This window comes from Cyprinodon tularosa, unplaced genomic scaffold (assembly GCF_016077235.1).
Source record: "Cyprinodon tularosa strain WSP-4 unplaced genomic scaffold, ASM1607723v1 ctg807, whole genome shotgun sequence".
In the NCBI taxonomy this organism is placed as follows: Eukaryota; Metazoa; Chordata; class Actinopteri; order Cyprinodontiformes; family Cyprinodontidae; genus Cyprinodon; species Cyprinodon tularosa.
Window position 1 is genome coordinate 31,101 of NW_024039571.1, and position 22,637 is coordinate 53,737.

Consider the following 22,637-nt stretch of genomic DNA (forward strand, 5'->3'; position numbering starts at 1 on the left):
GCTCTACGTCTCTCTATTTGCACGGCTCTACGTCTTTCTCTCTATTTGCACGGCTCTATGTCTTTCTATTTGCACGGCTCTATGTCTTTCTATTTGCACGGCTCTATGTCTTTCTATTTGCACAGCTCTATGTCTTTCTATTTGCACGGCTCTATGTCTTTCTATTTGCACGGCTCTACGTCTCTCTATTTGTACGGCTCTACGTCTTTCTCTCTATTTGCACGGCTCTATGTCTTTCTGTTTGCACAGCTCTATGTCTTTCTATTTGCACGGCTCTATGTCTCTCTATTTGCACGGCTCTATGTCTCTCTATTTGCACGGCTCTATGTCTCTCTATTTGCACGGCTCTATGTCTCTCTATTTGCACAGCTCTAAGTCTTTCTATTTGCACGGCTCTACGTCTTTCTTTCTATTTGCACGGCTCTATGTCTTTCTCTCTATTTGCACGGCTCTACGTCGTTCTCTCTATTTGCACGGCTCTACGTCTTTCTCTCTATTTCCACAGCTCTATGTCTTTCTATTTGCACGGCTCTAAGTCTCTCTATTTGCACGGCTCTATATCTTTCTATTTCCACAGCTCTATGTCTTTCTATTTGCACGGCTCTAAGTCTCTCTATTTGCACGGCTCTATGTCTTTCTATTTGCACGGCTCTAAGTCTCTCTATTTGCACGGCTCTATGTCTTTCTATTTGCACGGCTCTAAGTCTCTCTATTTGCACGGCTCTACGTCTTTCTTTCTATTTGCACGGCTCTACGTCTTTCTCTCTATTTGCACGGCTCTACGTCTTTCTCTCTATATGCACGGCTCTACGTCTTTCTCTCTATTTGCACGGCTCTACGTCTTTCTCTCTATTTGCACGGCTCTATGTTTTTCTGTTTGCACAGCTCTACGTCTTTCTCTCTGTTTGCACGGCTCTACGTCTTTCTCTCTATTTGCACGGCTCTATGTTTTTCTGTTTGCACGGATCTATGTCTTTCTATTTGCACGGCTCTATGTCTTTCTGTTTGCACAGCTCTATGTCTTTCTATTTGCACGGCTCTATGTTTTTCTGTTTGCACGGATCTATGTCTTTCTCTCTGTTTGCACGGATCTATGTCTTTCTATTTGCACGGCTCTACGTCTCTCTATTTGCACGGCTCTACGTCTTTCTCTCTATTTGCACGGCTCTATGTCTTTCTATTTGCACGGCTCTATGTCTTTCTATTTGCACGGCTCTACGTCTCTCTATTTGCACGGCTCTACGTCTTTCTCTCTATTTGCACGGCTCTATGTCTTTCTGTTTGCACAGCTCTATGTCTTTCTATTTGCACGGCTCTATGTCTTTCTATTTGCACGGCTCTACGTCTCTCTATTTGCACGGCTCTACGTCTTTCTCTCTATTTGCACGGCTCTATGTCTTTCTGTTTGCACAGCTCTATGTCTTTCTATTTGCACGGCTCTATGTCTTTCTATTTGCACGGCTCTACGTCTCTCTATTTGCACGGCTCTACGTCTTTCTCTCTATTTGCACGGCTCTATGTCTTTCTGTTTGCACAGCTCTATGTCTTTCTATTTGCACGGCTCTATGTCTTTCTATTTGCACGGCTCTACGTCTTTCTCTCTATTTGCACGGCTCTATGTCTTTCTGTTTGCACAGCTCTATGTCTTTCTATTTGCACGGCTCTATGTCTTTCTATTTGCACGGCTCTACGTCTTTCTCTCTATTTGCACGGCTCTATGTCTTTCTGTTTGCACAGCTCTATGTCTTTCTATTTGCACAGCTCTATGTCTTTCTATTTGCACGGCTCTATGTCTTTCTATTTGCACGGCTCTACGTCTCTCTATTTGCACGGCTCTACGTCTTTCTCTCTATTTGCACGGCTCTATGTCTTTCTATTTGCACGGCTCTATGTCTTTCTATTTGCACGGCTCTACGTCTCTCTATTTGTACGGCTCTACGTCTTTCTCTCTATTTGCACGGCTCTATGTCTTTCTGTTTGCACAGCTCTATGTCTTTCTATTTGCACGGCTCTATGTCTCTCTATTTGCACGGCTCTATGTCTCTCTATTTGCACGGCTCTATGTCTCTCTATTTGCACGGCTCTATGTCTCTCTATTTGCACGGCTCTATGTCTCTCTATTTGCACAGCTCTAAGTCTTTCTATTTGCACGGCTCTACGTCTTTCTTTCTATTTGCACGGCTCTATGTCTTTCTCTCTATTTGCACGGCTCTACGTCGTTCTCTCTATTTGCACGGCTCTACGTCTTTCTATTTCCACAGCTCTATGTCTTTCTATTTGCACGGCTCTAAGTCTCTCTATTTGCACGGCTCTATATCTTTCTATTTCCACAGCTCTATGTCTTTCTATTTGCACGGCTCTACGTCTTTCTCTCTATTTGCACGGCTCTATGTCTTTCTGTTTGCACAGCTCTATGTCTTTCTATTTGCACGGCTCTATGTCTTTCTATTTGCACGGCTCTACGTCTTTCTCTCTATTTGCACGGCTCTATGTCTTTCTGTTTGCACAGCTCTATGTCTTTCTATTTGCACAGCTCTATGTCTTTCTATTTGCACGGCTCTATGTCTTTCTATTTGCACGGCTCTACGTCTCTCTATTTGCACGGCTCTACGTCTTTCTCTCTATTTGCACGGCTCTATGTCTTTCTATTTGCACGGCTCTATGTCTTTCTATTTGCACGGCTCTACGTCTCTCTATTTGTACGGCTCTACGTCTTTCTCTCTATTTGCACGGCTCTATGTCTTTCTGTTTGCACAGCTCTATGTCTTTCTATTTGCACGGCTCTATGTCTCTCTATTTGCACGGCTCTATGTCTCTCTATTTGCACGGCTCTATGTCTCTCTATTTGCACGGCTCTATGTCTCTCTATTTGCACGGCTCTATGTCTCTCTATTTGCACAGCTCTAAGTCTTTCTATTTGCACGGCTCTACGTCTTTCTTTCTATTTGCACGGCTCTATGTCTTTCTCTCTATTTGCACGGCTCTACGTCGTTCTCTCTATTTGCACGGCTCTACGTCTTTCTATTTCCACAGCTCTATGTCTTTCTATTTGCACGGCTCTAAGTCTCTCTATTTGCACGGCTCTATATCTTTCTATTTCCACAGCTCTATGTCTTTCTATTTGCACGGCTCTAAGTCTCTCTATTTGCACGGCTCTATGTCTTTCTATTTGCACGGCTCTATGTCTTTCTGTTTGCACAGCTCTATGTCTTTCTATTTGCACAGCTCTATGTCTTTCTATTTGCACGGCTCTATGTCTTTCTATTTGCACGGCTCTACGTCTCTCTATTTGCACGGCTCTACGTCTTTCTCTCTATTTGCACGGCTCTATGTCTTTCTATTTGCACGGCTCTATGTCTTTCTATTTGCACGGCTCTACGTCTCTCTATTTGTACGGCTCTACGTCTTTCTCTCTATTTGCACGGCTCTATGTCTTTCTGTTTGCACGGCTCTATGTCTTTCTATTTGCACGGCTCTAAGTCTTTCTATTTGCACGGCTCTACGTCTCTCTATTTGCACGGCTCTACGTCGTTCTCTCTATTTGCACGGCTCTATGTCTTTCTATTTCCACAGCTCTATGTCTTTCTATTTGCACGGCTCTAAGTCTCTCTATTTGCACGGCTCTATATCTTTCTATTTCCACAGCTCTATGTCTTTCTATTTGCACGGCTCTAAGTCTCTCTATTTGCACGGCTCTATGTCTTTCTATTTGCACGGCTCTAAGTCTCTCTATTTGCACGGCTCTACGTCTTTCTCCGGTTCCTCTGCGTTTATTTCTTCCTCTCTGCTTCACAGACACATAATCCAGGAGGACCTGAGCAGCGCCACCTTCTGGCTGAGGGCCAGTGTGGGGGCCACGGTGTTTGCAGTGCTGGGCGTCGCTCTGTTCAGGGCGCTGCTGAAGACGCGCTGATCCTCAGCTGCCACCCCTGTTACCACGGTAACTGACGGAGCCAACGTTGGACGATCTGATGCGTTTAGATGATGCTTCCTGTTTGGTTTGTGGGATTAGATGCAATCAAAAACAAACCAACTTATTTTCCTGATTCTTCTTGCCGTTTCTCTTGTAGATACAATATTTATTTTGTAAGAATGTGCTAATTTGATTCATCTGATTAAAAAGTAAAGATGATATATTTATATTTCTATAAAAGTCTAATTAAGCTGCTGCTAAGCAGCATAAAGCTTACAGATTGGTATGAATGAATGATATTATAGCTTCTAGGGTCGTTAAATGCAGCATCTGAACAGATGTTTAATGCAGATGTTTTATTTTCTGCTCGTAGACCAATGCTAACATTTCTCTCTGTTTCACTGAGTTTCACTTTTTATGCAAAAGAAAAAGACAAACCTCACTGCTCTTTTTCTGCATTTCTCCGTTTAATTCAAACGTATGCATGTCCTTCTCTACTTAAGGAAATCAGAACACTCTGTTAGCATGCCAGTTTTTGTTTTTTTTATTGATAAAAACATCAATATTCAGCTGTTTATAAATTAATATTATTGAGCTTTAAGGGTGGAGAGTTGGTAAAGAACTTCCACCATTTTTCTCATTTCCACTAAAGGCCGTTAAATTGTTGCCGTATGCATCCCTCTGCTCGATGTCCTGAACGTTTGCAATAAATGATGTTCTATAATCTGCTGGGATTAACGCTCTTCTTTCTGCTGCATCATCTAATGAACCAAATCTGCTTCATTTTTATTTGGTCATCTGGAATCAGCTCCTTCTTCTGGGGCTGATCTAGAAACCAGTGTTTTATACACAAGGTGGCAGCATTGCTTGAGGAAACGTAGCACACATGCAGCCATGCTGAAGAAATCAGAAGGTAATAAACAGGAACTTCTATTCAGTCTATTTCTATAGCTCCAATTCACATCATGTCATCTCAGGTCACTTTCCAGTTCACCAGATCATCCAGTCAGATTGATTCAAAGTTTTCTATCTAAGGAAAACCAGCTGATTGCATCGACTCATTGACTCTTCAGCAATCCCTCACACTAAGCATGCTTGTAGCGACAGTGGAGAGGAAAAACTCCCTTTGAACAGGAAGAAACCTCCAGCAGAACCAAACCTGGGGTTCAAGGAAACTGATCAACTCATTTATTATAAATAATGTTTTAGTGCCTTTATCTCTCTACCAAACGTCGGGTAACAATGCTTTTAGAGGCAAGGATGCATTTTTGTCTTGTCTCTAAGGGTAAGGCGCCTGTGTTAAAGGTATGTACAGTATGGATATGTGTGGAGCTGAATGATGAATATCACCTGGATCTGCTCTGGGGCTGTTTGATTCAGAGAGAGGCTAAGGCTGGGTGCCAATATTCCTGCTGACCACAAGTTTAAAGCTAAATAAGTCTGCAAATCTACCTGTTGTCCAACGCTTGACAGAAAAAGGTACAATAAACATCCCTAACTGCAGTAAAGCTTTACGTTTCCTCCTTGGATTCAGCGCATCGAACAGATGCCTGCGTTCCTCTCTGTGACTCGTTTTTGGATGATAGTGACCCACATTGACAACAGAAAGGGCAAAAGATCAAACACTTTGATGGAATTGTGCACGTGAGACAATGGACCAGTCAGCCATTTTTGACGCAAACTGTGAGTAAATGTGAATAAAAGACGGAGCAAAGCACAACCTGTGGTATGTTGGATTCAGTTTATTCATACTGTGAAGATCTGTTTTGGACACAGTTGATGCTGTTACCTCTGCGTATTTGGATACTTGGATGCAATGTTGGATTGTTCATGTATGGATGCAGATTTATGACAGAAAACACAACCCTGTTTGATCTGAAACCTGCTTTCTGAAATTCTGTGTTGCATTCTTTGCTGGGCATCAATAGGAATGAATCAAAAACTGGTTTACAAGTAAATGACACTCATTGCAATGAAGTTGTTAAAAGGCAAACTTTTCCCACTGAAACGGCCTTGATCTGGAAAATAGAAACACTGCAGAAAGAACGGCAAGCAAGAGTGAATAAAATAAAAGGCCTGATCACTGCTTTAAAGGAGCTCATAGAGAGAAATGATGATGTTTCTCAGGTAGAAACTCAGTCGGACAAGTTGATGCATTTGCATGAGGAGACAATTTCTCTGCATGAGTCGCTGATGGAAATAATTCCTCAGGAGGAAAAGGTGTGGTTCGAAAGTATCAATAAATATAACAAAGGATTTATTAAAGATGTAAAATAATGGATCTCTGAAATAAATGCACCATCCTTAAGACACACAACAAATGATGCTGTGGCTGGTAAACAAAACAAGTTGCCATACAAGCAGGGGCGGATCTAGAAAAATATTTATGGGGTGGCGAGAGGGGGGCAGGAATTTTTGAGGGGTGGCAACATATGGCAGTTTTTTTTTTTTACACTGAATTTAATCACAGTTATCACAGTTTGGTGTTTCATGTGAAACAGTTCATATTGGTAATACATCGTACAATGAGATCTCACTTAATAGGAGATAGAAGAATGATAACACTACTTCTAGAGGGGCCTTATCACAGGAAAGGTATTAAGGTAAGACACAGGTGCTGAGTCGCAGATGTGTGAGATTGACTGTCAGAGAGGCAGCTTTGCAGCATTTGACCAAGAAGAAACTATAGAAAGAAAAAGTTCCCCATCAGAGATCTATGGACTGAGCTGGACTAAAGTGAGCAGAACTACACAGTAGAAATAAACGGGTCAAGGCACCCGAACAAGGTACCAGACATCTATGTAATGTTTACTCTGAACACAGATTCACCCCATTTGTTCCTCAGTAACGTGACATACAGCAGTTAAGGCAACATGAAAGGGACATTTCATGTATGTAGATCTGCTGTAGATAGATCTGCTGTATCAAAAAGGCAGGTACTGGATGTTACAGCAAAATCTACACTGATCTGAAAAGAAGCAACATAAAAATAAATTTTGCTTCCAGTCTGAAAAGTATAAAACATTTATTGAGTAGGTTCATACAGGTCATTTCTGGATAGTTTCATACTATATATACAAAAAAAGAAACAACAACACTGCTAACCCTAACCCTAGTTGACCGCAAATATGTCTTTCTGAGGCTGAGACGTCAGGCCTAACTAACATCATAGATAGAGAAATAACGTTCTGCAACCTGATTTTTATCATCTCAAAATCAGCATTGCAGCTATGCTAGCAACATTGTGCTTTCATTATGATTTCATTTCTCGATAGATAGTTAATCAGTTTTTACCTGTTTCATCCCGTGTCTCCTCCCCCCATCACCCCTGGCTCCCTCGCTTTGCCCCATTCGGTTTTCAAAACAATCAGTCTCAGTCGCTCTCGCGTCATCTCGTGCTGCATTCACTGCAGTCCGACATTGGAAATTAGCGGTCGTAATTCTCAAATTATCCATAATTTATAAGCCTCGCCACCCCTACCGCCAACTGCAGCTGGGGTGGCAAGGCTGTCATTTAGGGTGGCATAGGGGGGCATTTGCCACCCTATGCCACCCAGTAGATCCGCCTATGCATACAAGCTAAGAGACAAATGGAGGTCAGTAGGATGTGATGTTCAGGAAACAAGCCACAACAGGGGCCACAACAGGAGCCACAACAGGGGCCACAACAGGGGCCACAACAGGAGCCACAACAGGAGCCACAACAGGAGCCACAACAGGGGCCACAACAGGAGCCACAACAGGGGCCACAACAGGGGCCACAACAGGGGCCACAACAGGGGCCACAACAGGGGCCACAACAGGAGCCACAACAGGAGCCACAACAGGAGCCACAACAGGAGCCACAACAGGAGCCACAACAGGGGCCACAACAGGGGCCACAACAGGGGCCACAACAGGAGCCACAACAGGGGCCACAACAGGAGCCACAACAGGGGCCACAACAGGGGCCACAACAGGGGCCACAACAGGAGCCACAACAGGAGCCACAACAGGAGCCACAACAGGGGCCACAACAGGAGCCACAACAGGGGCCACAACAGGAGCCACAACAGGAGCCACAACAGGGGCCACAACAGGGGCCACAACAGGGGCCACAACAGGGGCCACAACAGGAGCCACAACAGGGGCCACAACAGGGGCCTCAACAGGAGCCACAACAGGGGCCACAACAGGGGCCACAACAGGAGCCACAACAGGGGCCACAACAGGAGCCACAACAGGGGCCACAACAGGGGCCACAACAGGGGCCACAACAGGAGCCACAACAGGAGCCACAACAGGAGCCACAACAGGGGCCACAACAGGAGCCACAACAGGGGCCACAACAGGGGCCACAACAGGGGCCACAACAGGAGCCACAACAGGGGCCACAACAGGGGCCACAACAGGAGCCACAACAGGAGCCACAACAGGAGCCACAACAGGGGCCACAACAGGAGCCACAACAGGGGCCACAACAGGGGCCACAACAGGGGCCACAACAGGAGCCACAACAGGGGCCACAACAGGGGCCACAACAGGGGCCACAACAGGAGCCACAACAGGAGCCACAACAGGAGCCACAACAGGGGCCACAACAGGAGCCACAACAGGGGCCACAACAGGGGCCACAACAGGGGCCACAACAGGAGCCACAACAGGGGCCACAACAGGGGCCACAACAGGGGCCACAACAGGAGCCACAACAGGGGCCACAACAGGAGCCACAAAAGGGGCCACAACAGGAGCCACAACAGGGGCCACAACAGGAGCCACAACAGGGGCCACAACAGGAGCCACAACAGGAGCCACAACAGGGGCCACAACAGGAGCCACAACAGGAGCCACAACAGGGGCCACAACAGGAGCCACAACAGGGGCCACAACAGGGGCCACAACAGGAGCCACAACAGGGGCCACAACAGGGGCCACAACAGGAGCCACAACAGGAGCCACAACAGGAGCCACAACAGGAGCCACAACAGGGGCCACAACAGGAGCCACAACAGGGGCCACAACAGGGGCCACAACAGGGGCCACAACAGGAGCCACAACAGGGGCCACAACAGGAGCCACAACAGGGGCAACAACAGGGGCCCCAACAGGAGCCACAAAAGGAGCCATAACAGGGGCCACAACAGGGGCCCCAACAGGGGCCACAACAGGAGCCACAACAGGGGCCACAACAGGAGCCACAACAGGGGCCCCAACAGGAGCCACAAAAGGAGCCATAACAGGGGCCACAACAGGGGCCACAACAGGAGCCACAACAGGGGCCACAACAGGAGCCACAACAGGGGCCTCAACAGGAGCCACAACAGGGGCCACAAAAGGGGCCACAACAGGAGCCACAACAGGAGCCACAACAGGAGCCACAACAGGGGGCACAACAGGGGCCACAACAGGGGCCACAACAGGAGCCACAACAGGGGCCACAACAGGGGCCACAACAAGAGCCACAACAGGGGCCACAACAGGAGCCACAACAGGGGCCACAACAGGAGCCACAACAGGGGCCACAACAGGGGCCACAACAGGGGCCACAACAGGAGCCACAACAGGGGCCACAACAGGAGCCACAACAGGGGCAACAACAGGGGCAACAACAGGGGCCCCAACAGGAGCCACAAAAGGAGCCATAACAGGGGCCACAACAGGGGCCCCAACAGGGGCCACAACAGGAGCAACAACAGGGGCCACAACAGGAGCCACAACAGGGGCCACAACAGGGGCCACAACAGGAGCCACAACAGGGGCCACAACAGGGGCAACAACAGGGGCAACAACAGGGGCCCCAACAGGAGCCACAAAAGGAGCCATAACAGGGGCCACAACAGGGGCCCCAACAGGGGCCACAACAGGAGCCACAACAGGGGCCACAACAGGAGCCACAACAGGGGCAACAACAGGAGCCACAACAGGAGCCACAACAGGGGCCACAACAGGGGCCACAACAGGGGCAACAACAGGGGCAACAACAGGGGCCCCAACAGGAGCCACAACAGGAGCCACAACAGGGGCCACAACAGGGGCCACAACAGGGGCAACAACAGGAGCCACAACAGGAGCCACAACAGGGGCCACAACAGGAGCCACAACAGGAGCCACAACAGGGGCCACAACAGGGGCCACAACAGGGGCAACAACAGGGGCAACAACAGGGGCCCCAACAGGAGCCACAAAAGGAGCCATAACAGGGGCCACAACAGGGGCCCCAACAGGAGCCACAACAGGAGCCACAACAGGAGCCACAACAGGGGCCACAACAGGAGCCACAACAGGAGCCATAACAGGGGCCACAACAGGGGCCCCAACAGGAGCCAAAAAAGGAGCCATAACAGGGGCCACAACAGGGGCCCCAACAGGAGCCACAAAAGGAGCCATAACAGGGGCCACAACAGGGGCCCCAACAGGAGCCACAAAAGGAGCCATAACAGGGGCCCCAACAGGAGCCACAACAGGAGCCACAACAGGAGCCACAACAGGGGCCACAACAGGAGCCACAACAGGAGCCACAACAGGGGCCACAACAGGAGCCACAACAGGGGCCACAACAGGGGCCCCTACAGGAGCCACAACAGGAGCCACAACAGGGGCCACAACAGGAGCCACAACAGGGGCAACAACAGGAGCCACAACAGGGGCAACAACAGGGGCCCCAACAGGAGCCACAACAGGGGCCACAACAGGAGCCACAACAGGAGCCACAACAGGAGCCACAACAGGAGCCACAACAGGGGCCACAACAGGAGCCACAACAGGAGCCACAACAGGGGCCACAACAGGGGCAACAACAGGGAGAACAACAGGGGCCCCAACAGGAGCCACAAAAGGAGCCACAACAGGGGCCACAACAGGAGCCACAACAGGGGCCACAACAGGGGCCACAACAGGGGCCCCAACAGGAGCCACAAAAGGAGCCATAACAGGGGCCACAACAGGGGCCCCAACAGGAGCCACAAAAGGAGCCATAACAGGGGCCACAACAGGGGCCACAACAGGGGCCACAAAAGGAGCCATAACAGGGGCCACAACAGAAGCCACAACAGGAGCCACAACAGGAGCCACAACAGGAGCCACAACAGGGGCCACAACAGGGGCAACAACAGGGGCAACAACAGGGGCCCCAACAGGAGCCACAAAAGGAGCCATAACAGGGGCCACAACAGGGGCCCCAACAGGAGCCACAACAGGAGCCACAACAGGAGCCACAACAGGGGCCACAACAGGAGCCACAACAGGAGCCATAACAGGGGCCTGAACAGGGGCCCCAACAGGAGCCACAAACAGGAGCCATAACAGGGGCCACAACAGGGGCCCCAACAGGAGCCACAAAAGGAGCCATAACAGGGGCCCCAACAGGAGCCACAACAGGAGCCACAACAGGAGCCACAACAGGGGCCACAACAGGAGCCACAACAGGAGCCACAACAGGGGCCACAACAGGAGCCACAACAGGGGCCACAACAGGGGCCCCTACAGGAGCCACAACAGGAGCCACAACAGGGGCCACAACAGGAGCCACAACAGGGGCAACAACAGGAGCCACAACAGGGGCAACAACAGGGGCCCCAACAGGAGCCACAACAGGAGCCACAACAGGAGCCACAACAGGAGCCACAACAGGGGCCACAACAGGAGCCACAACAGGAGCCACAACAGGGGCCACAACAGGGGCCACAACAGGGGCAACAACAGGGAGAACAACAGGGGCCCCAACAGGAGCCACAAAAGGAGCCATAACAGGGGCCACAACAGGGGCCCCAACAGGAGCCACAACAGGAGCCACAACAGGGGCCACAACAGGAGCCACAACAGGAGCCATAACAGGGGCCACAACAGGGGCCCCAACAGGAGCCACAAAAGGAGCCATAACAGGGGCCACAACAGGGGCCCCAACAGGAGCCACAAAAGGAGCCATAACAGGGGCCACAACAGGGGCCCCAACTGGAGCCACAAAAGGAGCCATAACAGGGGCCCCAACAGGAGCCCCAACAGGAGCCACAACAGGAGCCACAACAGGAGCCACAACAGGGGCCACAACAGGAGCCACAACAGGAGCCATAACAGGGGCCACAACAGGGGCCCCAACAGGAGCCACAAAAGGAGCCATAACAGGGGCCACAACAGGGGCCCCAACAGGAGCCACAAAAGGAGCCATAACAGGGGCCCCAACAGGAGCCACAACAGGAGCCACAACAGGAGCCACAACAGGAGCCACAACAGGGGCCACAACAGGAGCCACAACAGGAGCCACAACAGGGGCCACAACAGGAGCCACAACAGGGGCCACAACAGGGGCCCCTACAGGAGCCACAACAGGAGCCACAACAGGAGCCACAACAGGGGCCACAACAGGAGCCACAACAGGGGCAACAACAGGAGCCACAACAGGGGCAACAACAGGGGCCCCAACAGGAGCCACAACAGGAGCCACAACAGGAGCCACAACAGGAGCCACAACAGGGGCCACAACAGGAGCCACAACAGGAGCCACAACAGGGGCCACAACAGGGGCAACAACAGGGAGAACAACAGGGGCCCCAACAGGAGCCACAAAAGGAGCCATAACAGGGGCCACAACAGGGGCCCCAACAGGAGCCACAACAGGAGCCACAACAGGGGCCACAACAGGAGCCACAACAGGAGCCATAACAGGGGCCACAACAGGGGCCCCAACAGGAGCCACAAAAGGAGCCATAACAGGGGCCACAACAGGGGCCCCAACAGGAGCCACAAAAGGAGCCATAACAGGGGCCACAACAGGGGCCCCAACTGGAGCCACAAAAGGAGCCATAACAGGGGCCCCAACAGGAGCCACAACAGGAGCCACAACAGGAGCCACAACAGGGGCCACAACAGGAGCCACAACAGGGGCCACAACAGGGGCCCCTACAGGAGCCACAACAGGAGCCACAACAGGGGCCACAACAGGAGCCACAACAGGGGCAACAACAGGAGCCACAACAGGGGCAACAACAGGGGCCCCAACAGGAGCCACAACAGGGGCCACAACAGGAGCCACAACAGGGGCAACAACAGGGGCCACAACAGGAGCCACAACAGGAGCCACAACAGGGGCAACAACAGGGGCCCCAACAGGAGCCACAACAGGGGCCACAACAGGGGCCACAACAGGGGCCCCAACAGGAGCCATAACAGGGGGCATAACGGGGGGCACAGCAGGGGCTACAACAGGGGCCCCAACAGGAGCCATAACAGGGGGCATAACGGGGGGCACAGCAGGGGCCACAACAGGGGCCCCAACAGGAGCCATAACAGGGGGCATAACGGGGGGCACAGCAGGGGCAACAACAGGGGCCCCAACAGGAGCCACAACAGGAGCCACAACAGGAGCCACAACAGGAGCCACAACAGGGGCCACAACAGGAGCCACAACAGGAGCCACAACAGGGGCCACAACAGGGGCCACAACAGGGGCAACAACAGGGAGAACAACAGGGGCCCCAACAGGAGCCACAAAAGGAGCCATAACAGGGGCCACAACAGGGGCCCCAACAGGAGCCACAACAGGAGCCACAACAGGGGCCACAACAGGAGCCACAACAGGAGCCATAACAGGGGCCACAACAGGGGCCCCCAACAGGAGCCACAAAAGGAGCCATAACAGGGGCCACAACAGGGGCCCCAACAGGAGCCACAAAAGGAGCCATAACAGGGGCCACAACAGGGGCCCCAACTGGAGCCACAAAAGGAGCCATAACAGGGGCCCCAACAGGAGCCACAACAGGAGCCACAACAGGAGCCACAACAGGAGCCACAACAGGGCCACAACAGGAGCCACAACAGGGGGCCACAACAGGGGCCCCTACAGGAGCCACAACAGGAGCCACAACAGGGGGCCACAACAGGAGCCACAACAGGGGCAACAACAGGAGCCACAACAGGGGCAACAACAGGGGCCCCAACAGGAGCCACAACAGGGGCCACAACAGGAGCCACAACAGGAGCCACAACAGGAGCCACAACAGGAGCCACAACAGGGGCCACAACAGGAGCCAAACAGGAGCCCACAACAGGGGCCACAACAGGGGCAACAAAGGGGGGAACAAAAAGGGGCCCCCAAAGGAGCCACAAAAGGGCCCAAACCCGGGGCCACAACGGAGCCACAACAGGGGCCCCAAAGGGGCCCCAAAAAGGGGCCCCCAAAGGACCACAAAAGGACCCCTAACAGGGGGGCCCCAAACGGGGCCCACAGGACCACAAAAGGGGCCATAACAGGGGCCACAACAGAAGCCACAACAGGACCACAACAGGGCCAAAAGGAAACCCAAACAGGGGGCCACAACAGGGGCAACAACAGGGGGAACAAAGGGGGCCCCCAAAAAGGGGCCACAAAAAAGGGCCATAACAGGGGCCCCCAAAAAGGGGCCCCAACAGGAGCCACAACAGGGGCCAAAAGACCACAACAGGGGCCACAAACAGGGGGCCACAACAGGAGCCATAACAGGGCCACAAAAGGGGCCCCCCAAAGGAGCCCCCAAAAGGGGCCATAACAGGGGGCCACAACAGGGGCCCCCCAAAAGGAGCCACAAAAAAAAAGCCATAAAAGGGGCCCCCAAAAAGGAGCCCCAACAGGAGCCACAACAGAGCCACAACAGGAGCCACAACAGGGGGCCCCAAAAAGGAGCCAAACAGGAGCCACAAAGGGGGCCACAAAAAAGGAGCCACAAAAAGGGGCCACAAAAGGGGCCCCTACAGGAGCCACAACAGGAGCCCCCAACAGGGGGCCCCAACAGGAGCCACAACAGGGGGGAAAAAAAAGGAGCCACAAAGGGGCAAAACAACAGGGGGGCCCAACAGGAGCCACAAAGGAGCCACAAAAGGAGCCCCCAACAGGAGCCAAACAGGGGGCCCCCAACAGGAGCCACAAAAAAGGGGCCACAACAGGGGCCCCCAACAGGGGCCCCAACAGGGCAAAAACAGGGGAACAACGGGGCCCCAACGGGGCCCCAAAAGGAGCCCCAAAAAACAGGGGCCACAAAAGGGGCCCCAACAGGAGCCACAACAGGAGCCACAACAGGGGCCACAACAGGAGCCACAACAGGAGCCATAACAGGGGCCACAACAGGGGCCCCAACAGGAGCCACAAAAGGAGCCATAACAGGGGCCACAACAGGGGCCCCAACAGGAGCCACAAAAGGAGCCATAACAGGGGCCACAACAGGGGCCCCAACTGGAGCCACAAAAGGAGCCATAACAGGGGCCCCAACAGGAGCCCCAACAGGAGCCACAACAGGAGCCACAACAGGAGCCACAACAGGGGCCACAACAGGAGCCACAACAGGAGCCATAACAGGGGCCACAACAGGGGCCCCAACAGGAGCCACAAAAGGAGCCATAACAGGGGCCACAACAGGGGCCCCAACAGGAGCCACAAAAGGAGCCATAACAGGGGCCCCAACAGGAGCCACAACAGGAGCCACAACAGGAGCCACAACAGGAGCCACAACAGGGGCCACAACAGGAGCCACAACAGGAGCCACAACAGGGGCCACAACAGGAGCCACAACAGGGGCCACAACAGGGGCCCCTACAGGAGCCACAACAGGAGCCACAACAGGGGCCACAACAGGAGCCACAACAGGGGCAACAACAGGAGCCACAACAGGGGCAACAACAGGGGCCCCAACAGGAGCCACAACAGGAGCCACAACAGGAGCCACAACAGGGGCCACAACAGGGGCCACAACAGGGGCAACAACAGGGAGAACAACAGGGGCCCCAACAGGAGCCACAAAAGGAGCCATAACAGGGGCCACAACAGGGGCCCCAACAGGAGCCACAACAGGAGCCACAACAGGGGCCACAACAGGAGCCACAACAGGAGCCATAACAGGGGCCACAACAGGGGCCCCAACAGGAGCCACAAAAGGAGCCATAACAGGGGCCACAACAGGGGCCCCAACAGGAGCCACAAAAGGAGCCATAACAGGGGCCACAACAGGGGCCCCAACTGGAGCCACAAAAGGAGCCATAACAGGGGCCCCAACAGGAGCCACAACAGGAGCCACAACAGGAGCCACAACAGGAGCCACAACAGGGGCTACAACAGGAGCCACAACAGGGGCCACAACAGGGGCCCCTACAGGAGCCACAACAGGGGCCACAACAGGAGCCACAACAGGGGCAACAACAGGAGCCACAACAGGGGCAACAACAGGGGCCCCAACAGGAGCCACAACAGGGGCCACAACAGGAGCCACAACAGGGGCAACAACAGGGGCCACAACAGGAGCCACAACAGGAGCCACAACAGGGGCAACAACAGGGGCCCCAACAGGAGCCACAACAGGGGCCACAACAGGGGCCACAACAGGGGCCCCAACAGGAGCCATAACAGGGGGCATAACGGGGGGCACAGCAGGGGCCACAACAGGGGCCCCAACAGGAGCCATAACAGGGGGCATAACGGGGGGCACAGCAGGGGCCACAACAGGGGCCCCAACAGGAGCCATAACAGGGGGCATAACGGGGGGCACAGCAGGGGCCACAACAGGGGCCCCAACAGGAGCCATAACAGGGGACATAACGGGGGCCCCAACAGGAGCCACAGCAGGGGTCCATCTCTGCATATTTAATAGTTCTGTTTAACTAAACTGGTTTGTTCCTCAAAATTCCAGCAGAACCAGTTCCAGTCTGCAGAGCAAAGAGCCCCCCCCCCATCTCTCGGAGGGCGGGGGCGCATCGGAGCCTCCTCCTCCCGGCAGGTTCTCCTCCTTCCTCTCGGTCTCAGCAGCGGATCGGACCGCGTGCCTTCTGCCATGACGCACCATAAAAACTGGCGCGCGTGCGAACTTCTCCCTGCGAGGCCGCTGCGTGCGCACGTCGCGTGAGATCGATCCCCCCCCCCCCCCCCCCCCCCCCCCCATCCCTTCGTCCTCGCGTGCCCGTCAGCCGCGAGCCCCCTTCCTCTTCTTCTTGTTCTCCGTCCCGCTGTCACCGCCGATGACGTCATAGTTCCTCTGCGCACCGCGGCTCTCAGAGTGAAACTCTGCAGAAACATCTGGATCTGAACTTGGAGAACTTTGTCCAACAGCAGCGCGCGCTTTGCTGAGGAGAGAGATGGAGATCTAGCGGATGCATGGAGGAGAGCAGCCCGAGGATGACCGGAGCACCGGAGCTTCCGGTCAACATCTCCCCGGCAGTGGCTGCCCACGCAGAGGGAGAGGAGATCGAAGTGTTGGAGAGCACCGAGGTCCTTCCAGAAGAAGCAGTAAGTCTGTTCCTGATCCCAGCAGAGAGGAACCTGCTCAACCTTTAGGGTCATTTAGCTTTTTAAAACTTTGTGAAAATTACTGAATTTATTTAAAGATCATTTCAGTTGGTCATCGTTTCCAAACTGTCTCATTTCTTCCTCTCCTCTCTCTGCTCTTCCTGCCTCAGCAGTGGAAGCTTCTGTTTGAAAAGGTCAGTCTTTCTCTTTACCTGTTTCCTCCAACCTTCATCATCAGTTTATCTCTCCATCAGTTTATCTCTCCATCAGTTTATCACTCCATCCGTTTATCACTCCATCCGTTTATCTCTCCATCGGTTTATCTCTCCATCGGTTTATCACTCCATCAGTTTCTCTCTCCATCAGTTTCTCTCTCCATCAGTTTATCTCTCCATCAGTTTATCACTCCATCCGTTTATCTCTCCATCGGTTTATCACTCCATCCGTTTATCTCTCCATCGGTTTATCACTCCATCAGTTTCTCTCTCCATCAGTTTCTCTCTCCATCAGTTTATCTCTCCATCAGTTTATCACTCCATCGGTTTATCACTCCATCGGTTTATCTCTCCATCAGAATCTGGCTTTCAGTTAGTGATAAACCGTTAAACAGATAAAGACCAGGAGCTGCAGAGATCCAGAGGAAAGGAGGGAAACATCTGTTCTTCCACTTTACACATCTGGAATGAAGGGAAAGAAGAACAAAGACGGTTCTTCTCATTTACAGTTTGATACAAACAGAAAACTTATCGCTTAACGGTGTTGGCAGCATCATGCTGGGGGGGGGGAGGCAGAATTGATGGAATATGGATGTGGCTGAATGCAGGTTAGTATTAAAGGGAACCTGTTAGAAGCTGCGTTCTGTTTCCCTGCAGAAGGAACACAAAAAGCATGAAGAGATTTTGAATATCAGTTCATGGCATGAGAGGAAACAAGAACTAAAGACTCTCCTGGTATGACCGCCACTCTGAGCTCTGCTGAACTGGAACATGGTTGTCATGGAAACCTCCAGACGCTGTTCTAAGTAAACCATCCTCCAGAAGTTGATCTCTCCCTTGGAAAACGAGTGAATATGGAAGTGTGTGTTTCCTGTTTTTGGTATTTTTAGACTGAGACGTTTCCAGGCCTGACTTTAAATCCTCGCCTGCTGGGCAGCAATCATGGCAGCACGTGTAACACGCCACGTCTCTGTCAAAGCCGGAGCATCAGAGAGGGAGGACGCCAGGGGCCCAGGGTGCATGGCTCGCTCACAGTGACCCCCGTGATACCATTAGGATGACACATAATCCAGGATGCATTGATCTATGAGTCCAGCCTGTCCTGAAAGAGACGCAGGAGAGACAGAGCCCATGATCACGCAAGCAGCCGACTGAGCTGACAGACGGCAAACGAGCCCCCTGCTTTCACACATGCATGCAGACAAACCCTCATTTATGCACGGATAACAGTGAGGGGCTGCCGCAGCACCTGCCGGCCCTGGGGACCGGCCCCTGCGTTCTGCTGAGGGTCATTCTCTGGATCAATGTGTGCAGAGGTTAGCTGGGATTTCCTGGGTGGAGTCTGAGGCTCGTGTCAGGCGGCCTCTTAGGGGGCCTCCTGGATTATGTTGTGACTGCATGTGTGTGTTAGTAAGGGACTTTTTTCCTACTGAATGGGCCCCTGAATGGGCCCCTCAAGCTGCTGTCTTCATGCGTGCCAAACAGCTTTGAGTTTCTTCAAGTGGGCGTCTGCAGAAAACAAAACGCGGGTTTGTCCAAACGGCGAGGTCGCTGCCCGCTCTCGCAATCACAGACGTCCTCTTTCTCTGCTCTGCTCCTCCTCCCCGCTTTCAATGCGTCACTCCATTTGTCAAGGGGCCGACCCCCGAGACCCCAGAGACCCCCGAGACCCCAGAGACCCCCGAGACCCCAGAGACAGATATCTGTTTCTCTAAACATTTATCTTTTATTTGACGCTTAGAGTTTGGATAATGAAATGATCCAATAATGTTAGCCTCCCTGACCAGCTGTTTTAGTCTGGTTTAAATCCTAAAGTTAGAAATGGCAACATTTGATGATGTCATCAATGACGTTAAGGAGATCTGCTACAGAAGGCCCCATCTTTCAGCCAGTTTTCCAGCAGTGCGCAGCAGTAGGGGGTAGAAGGGCAGCGCTACGGCTTTTTCCAACTCTTTTTTTTTTTTTTAGACCTTAAAACTCTAGATCACTGTCAGGTAGTTGGATAAATGCAATAAAAAAGCCTTGAATCACTCCAGCATAGAGCCTTTTACAGCCTCAACAGTATATATAATATTGCTGACTTTACCTCCATCAACCCCCAGACATCAGCATCTAGACAAGAAGCTTCTGTATTTGGGCTTTCTGGCCTAAACATCAACTATTAGAGTCTGGAGGAAGAACGTTCCGTAAATGTAGGCCCAACAGGAGACTGTCCTTGTTGAGGAATCCAATGATGGAAAGATAAAGTGACTGTAGTGGGAATTGATCCCTCTGGTCTAGAACACTATGAACTTCAGCTCTACCAACCCGGTCAGGCTTAAGTTCTGCTTCGTTACTTTCTTGGAAAATAATCTGATTGAACCAGTTCAGACTGGTTGTTTGCAGTCGCTATGATCCAGTTAAAACCTATTCTGCCCCTTTATTCTGATCTGCTTTGTTGAAGGTTTTCCTGGTTCCTTCCTGATGAGCTCAGATCACTTTCTTTGATGACTATTACCCCATTTACCCTACCCTTGAAAAACCGGTCCAAGACCGGTCCGAGCTCAGTAACTGAGATAACTTATGGTGTGTAAATGGAAAGCAAACTCAACCGGACCGAGCTAGACACAACCGGACCGAGCTAGACACAACCGGACCGAGCTAGACTCAACCGGACCGAGCTAGACACAACCGGACCGAGCTAGACTCAACCGGACCGAGCTAGACTCAACCGGACCGAGCTAGACACAACCGGACCGAGCTAGACACAACCGGACCGAGCTAGACTCAACCGGACCGAGCTAGACACAACCGGACCGAGCTAGACTCAACCGGACCGAGCTAGACACAACCGGACCGAGCTAAACTCAACCGGACTGAGCTAGACTCAACCGGACCGAGCTAGACTCAACCGGACCGAGCTAGACTCAACCGGACCGAGCTAGACTCAACCGGACCGAGCTAGACACAACCGGACCGAGCTAGACACAACCTGACCGAGCTAGACTCAACCGGACCGAGCTAGACTCAACCGGACCGAGCTAGACACAACCGGACCGAGCTAGACACAACCGGACCGAGCTAGACTCAACCGGACCGAGCTAGACACAACCGGACCGAGCTAGACTCAACCGGACCGAGCTAGACACAACCGGACCGAGCTAGACTCAACCGGACCGAGCAAGACTCAACCGGACCGAGCTAGACTCAACCGGACCGAGCTAACTGCAGACCAGTTCCAGAGGTGGGCTCGGCTCGGTTTTCTGATAACAACAGCGCATGATCAGAACGCGTCATCTTCGTCTGGATGCACATCGCGATTCACACTCCATTCCAGTAGGTGGCGGTAATGCCCCTCCGGAAGTTGCTTGCCAACCAACACAAGACAGAAGAAGAACAACTATAACTATAAATTTACTTTCTCAAGTAAATCCATGAAAGGTTGCCGTCTTCGCCTGACCTTCCGCAAACACCGGAGTACAGCAATAATAATTTTCTGAATGTGACGGGCGCCGCCATTTTGATTTGCTTGATTCCCTCCTTCTTTGTCTTCTTCTTGTGTTTTATGGCGGTTGGCAAACAACCCTTGGTGCATTACCGCCACCAACGGCTTGATTTCCTCCTTCAATACTGGCAGTAATACCGCAGATCGTCACTAGGAGGCGAGGAGTCGAGGAACCGAGATAGCGTGATGTATAAACGGTCGTCAGAACCGAGCTCGGCCTGGTTAACTGATCTGGGCTCGGACCGGTCTCGGCATGGATCGGTTTTTTTAAGGGTCGTGTAAATGAGGTATTAGAGCCCCGCCTTCTGGTGCTGAGGGATGGCGGTCCTCCAAAAGTGTCTCCAGGCACCTTGGTCTGTCTGTAAAGCCGCCTCTAACTGAAGCCGGGCGTACACTGTGCGATTTTCGGGGCGATTTTCCAGTAATGCAAGAATCTTTCGATTGGTCCGACCTTTAGCCTGATGGTGTGTGGTGTAGTGAACAGGGGGTAGCGAGGGGCGATCAGTCTCTAACGACCCCCTCCCCATCAGGAATCACGAGAACCATCGTGGGCAAATCGCTCAGTGGGCTAAATAGGATTCTTCTTCTTCTCAGAGGAAAACCCAGCAGCATGGCGGGGGGGCAATGAGTGAAATGGAGTTCTTTCTGTCAAACTGACAGACCGTAGTAGCCACGTTAGCTCAGCCATGTCTTTGTCCAAATACGTCGTCTCCTTTTCTTTTTAGGGCTTTCAGCACAAAATCGCCCAAATATCCAAGGCAGCGCGTTTCACTCTAGTGAGCTTCATGTTCCTCTGCTACTGGTTTGGCTTCCAGATAGACGAGTCCGAGTAGCGCCATCTCACTGCGGAGCCGAGTCCCACCTGGTTTTTAGTCGTACAGAGTGAGCAGGTAGATGGCATCAGAGCGTCGTGCTGCACAAACATCGCTGTGAACTCACACTGTATGACGAGCTGTAGCTGCGTGCAACGATTGAAAACAATCCCACAGCGTACGCCCGGCTTGAGAGAAAAAAGGTCCTGTAGGTCACTTTAATGTGTCACCTGTCAGTCCCAGTCTGGCCAGAGGTCAGAGGTCAGGTCCGTTCTGTGGTCCAGGAAAGGGTCGACCCGTCATGAGCTCATCTGGAGGAAAACTGGGATTCAAAGTTACCAACAGTCTGAATTAAAGGAGCTGAGAGAAGGACGGATCAGATGTTATCTGCATCTTTCACAAACAATCGGAGATAAAATAAGTTCATGTAGCTTAAAGTGCAACTCTGTCTGAATCTTCTAAAAAAGGAAACACCAGTTTCTTTGGGAAACATCCTGCCTGGGAGCCGTTAGCAACCATTACTTCACTCTCTAACTTTCAGCAAGATCTGGAAAATCCTTTTTCTCATCCTGTCCTGTTCCAGGACCAAGTTCCTCCTTAATGGATCCATAGTTGATTGGTTAGTTTGGCTTCTTTGACTCAGAGACTTTATTATCATATGATTTACAGAGTTTATACGATATGACATTTGATGCCTGCAGCTATCAACAGTGACTGAGCAGCTGAGCAGTGAAATGAACGTTTCCATTTATAAAGTGCAGCAGAGATCAGAATGTAAACAGTGAAGGAGGAAAGAAAAACCGGTTTAATGTCATCGATGTGGAAGGTTTAGAGCAGTGCAAATAGTGCTGAATGGTCGGCATTAATATTATGATTTGTCCATATTTCAGTCAGTCTGCTCTTTCTATTATTACAGTCTCTCCAAAGTTGATGAACTTTAACCGCTTTTATGATCTGACGCAGGTAAAACATCAGCTGGTTAAATATTTTACTG

General features: G+C 51.9%; 2 protein-coding genes across 9 annotated transcripts in view; both read left to right on the forward strand.

Moving 5' to 3' along the window:
• LOC119774266 (mitochondrial Rho GTPase 1-A-like) overlaps positions 1-4,647 on the forward strand; it is a 35,129-nt gene extending 30,482 nt beyond the window's left edge. For all 4 annotated transcript variants that reach the window (XM_038271698.1, XM_038271697.1, XM_038271695.1 and 1 more), the window contains one exon: positions 3,796-4,647. In XM_038271698.1, the coding sequence (XP_038127626.1) occupies positions 3,796-3,913 (118 nt within the window). In that variant the 3' untranslated portion in view covers positions 3,914-4,647. The remainder of the gene's footprint in view (positions 1-3,795) is intronic.
• An 11,955-nt stretch (positions 4,648-16,602) lies between these two features.
• rhbdl3 (rhomboid, veinlet-like 3 (Drosophila)) overlaps positions 16,603-22,637 on the forward strand; it is a 66,969-nt gene continuing 60,934 nt past the window's right edge. Inside the window, exons 1-2 of one of the 5 annotated variants that reach the window (XM_038271718.1) lie at positions 16,603-17,132; positions 17,303-17,326. In XM_038271718.1, the coding sequence (XP_038127646.1) occupies positions 17,001-17,132; positions 17,303-17,326 (156 nt within the window). In that variant the 5' untranslated portion in view covers positions 16,603-17,000. The remainder of the gene's footprint in view (positions 17,133-17,302; positions 17,327-22,637) is intronic. The other 4 variants (XM_038271720.1, XM_038271716.1, XM_038271715.1 and 1 more) reach the window with 4 other exon arrangements.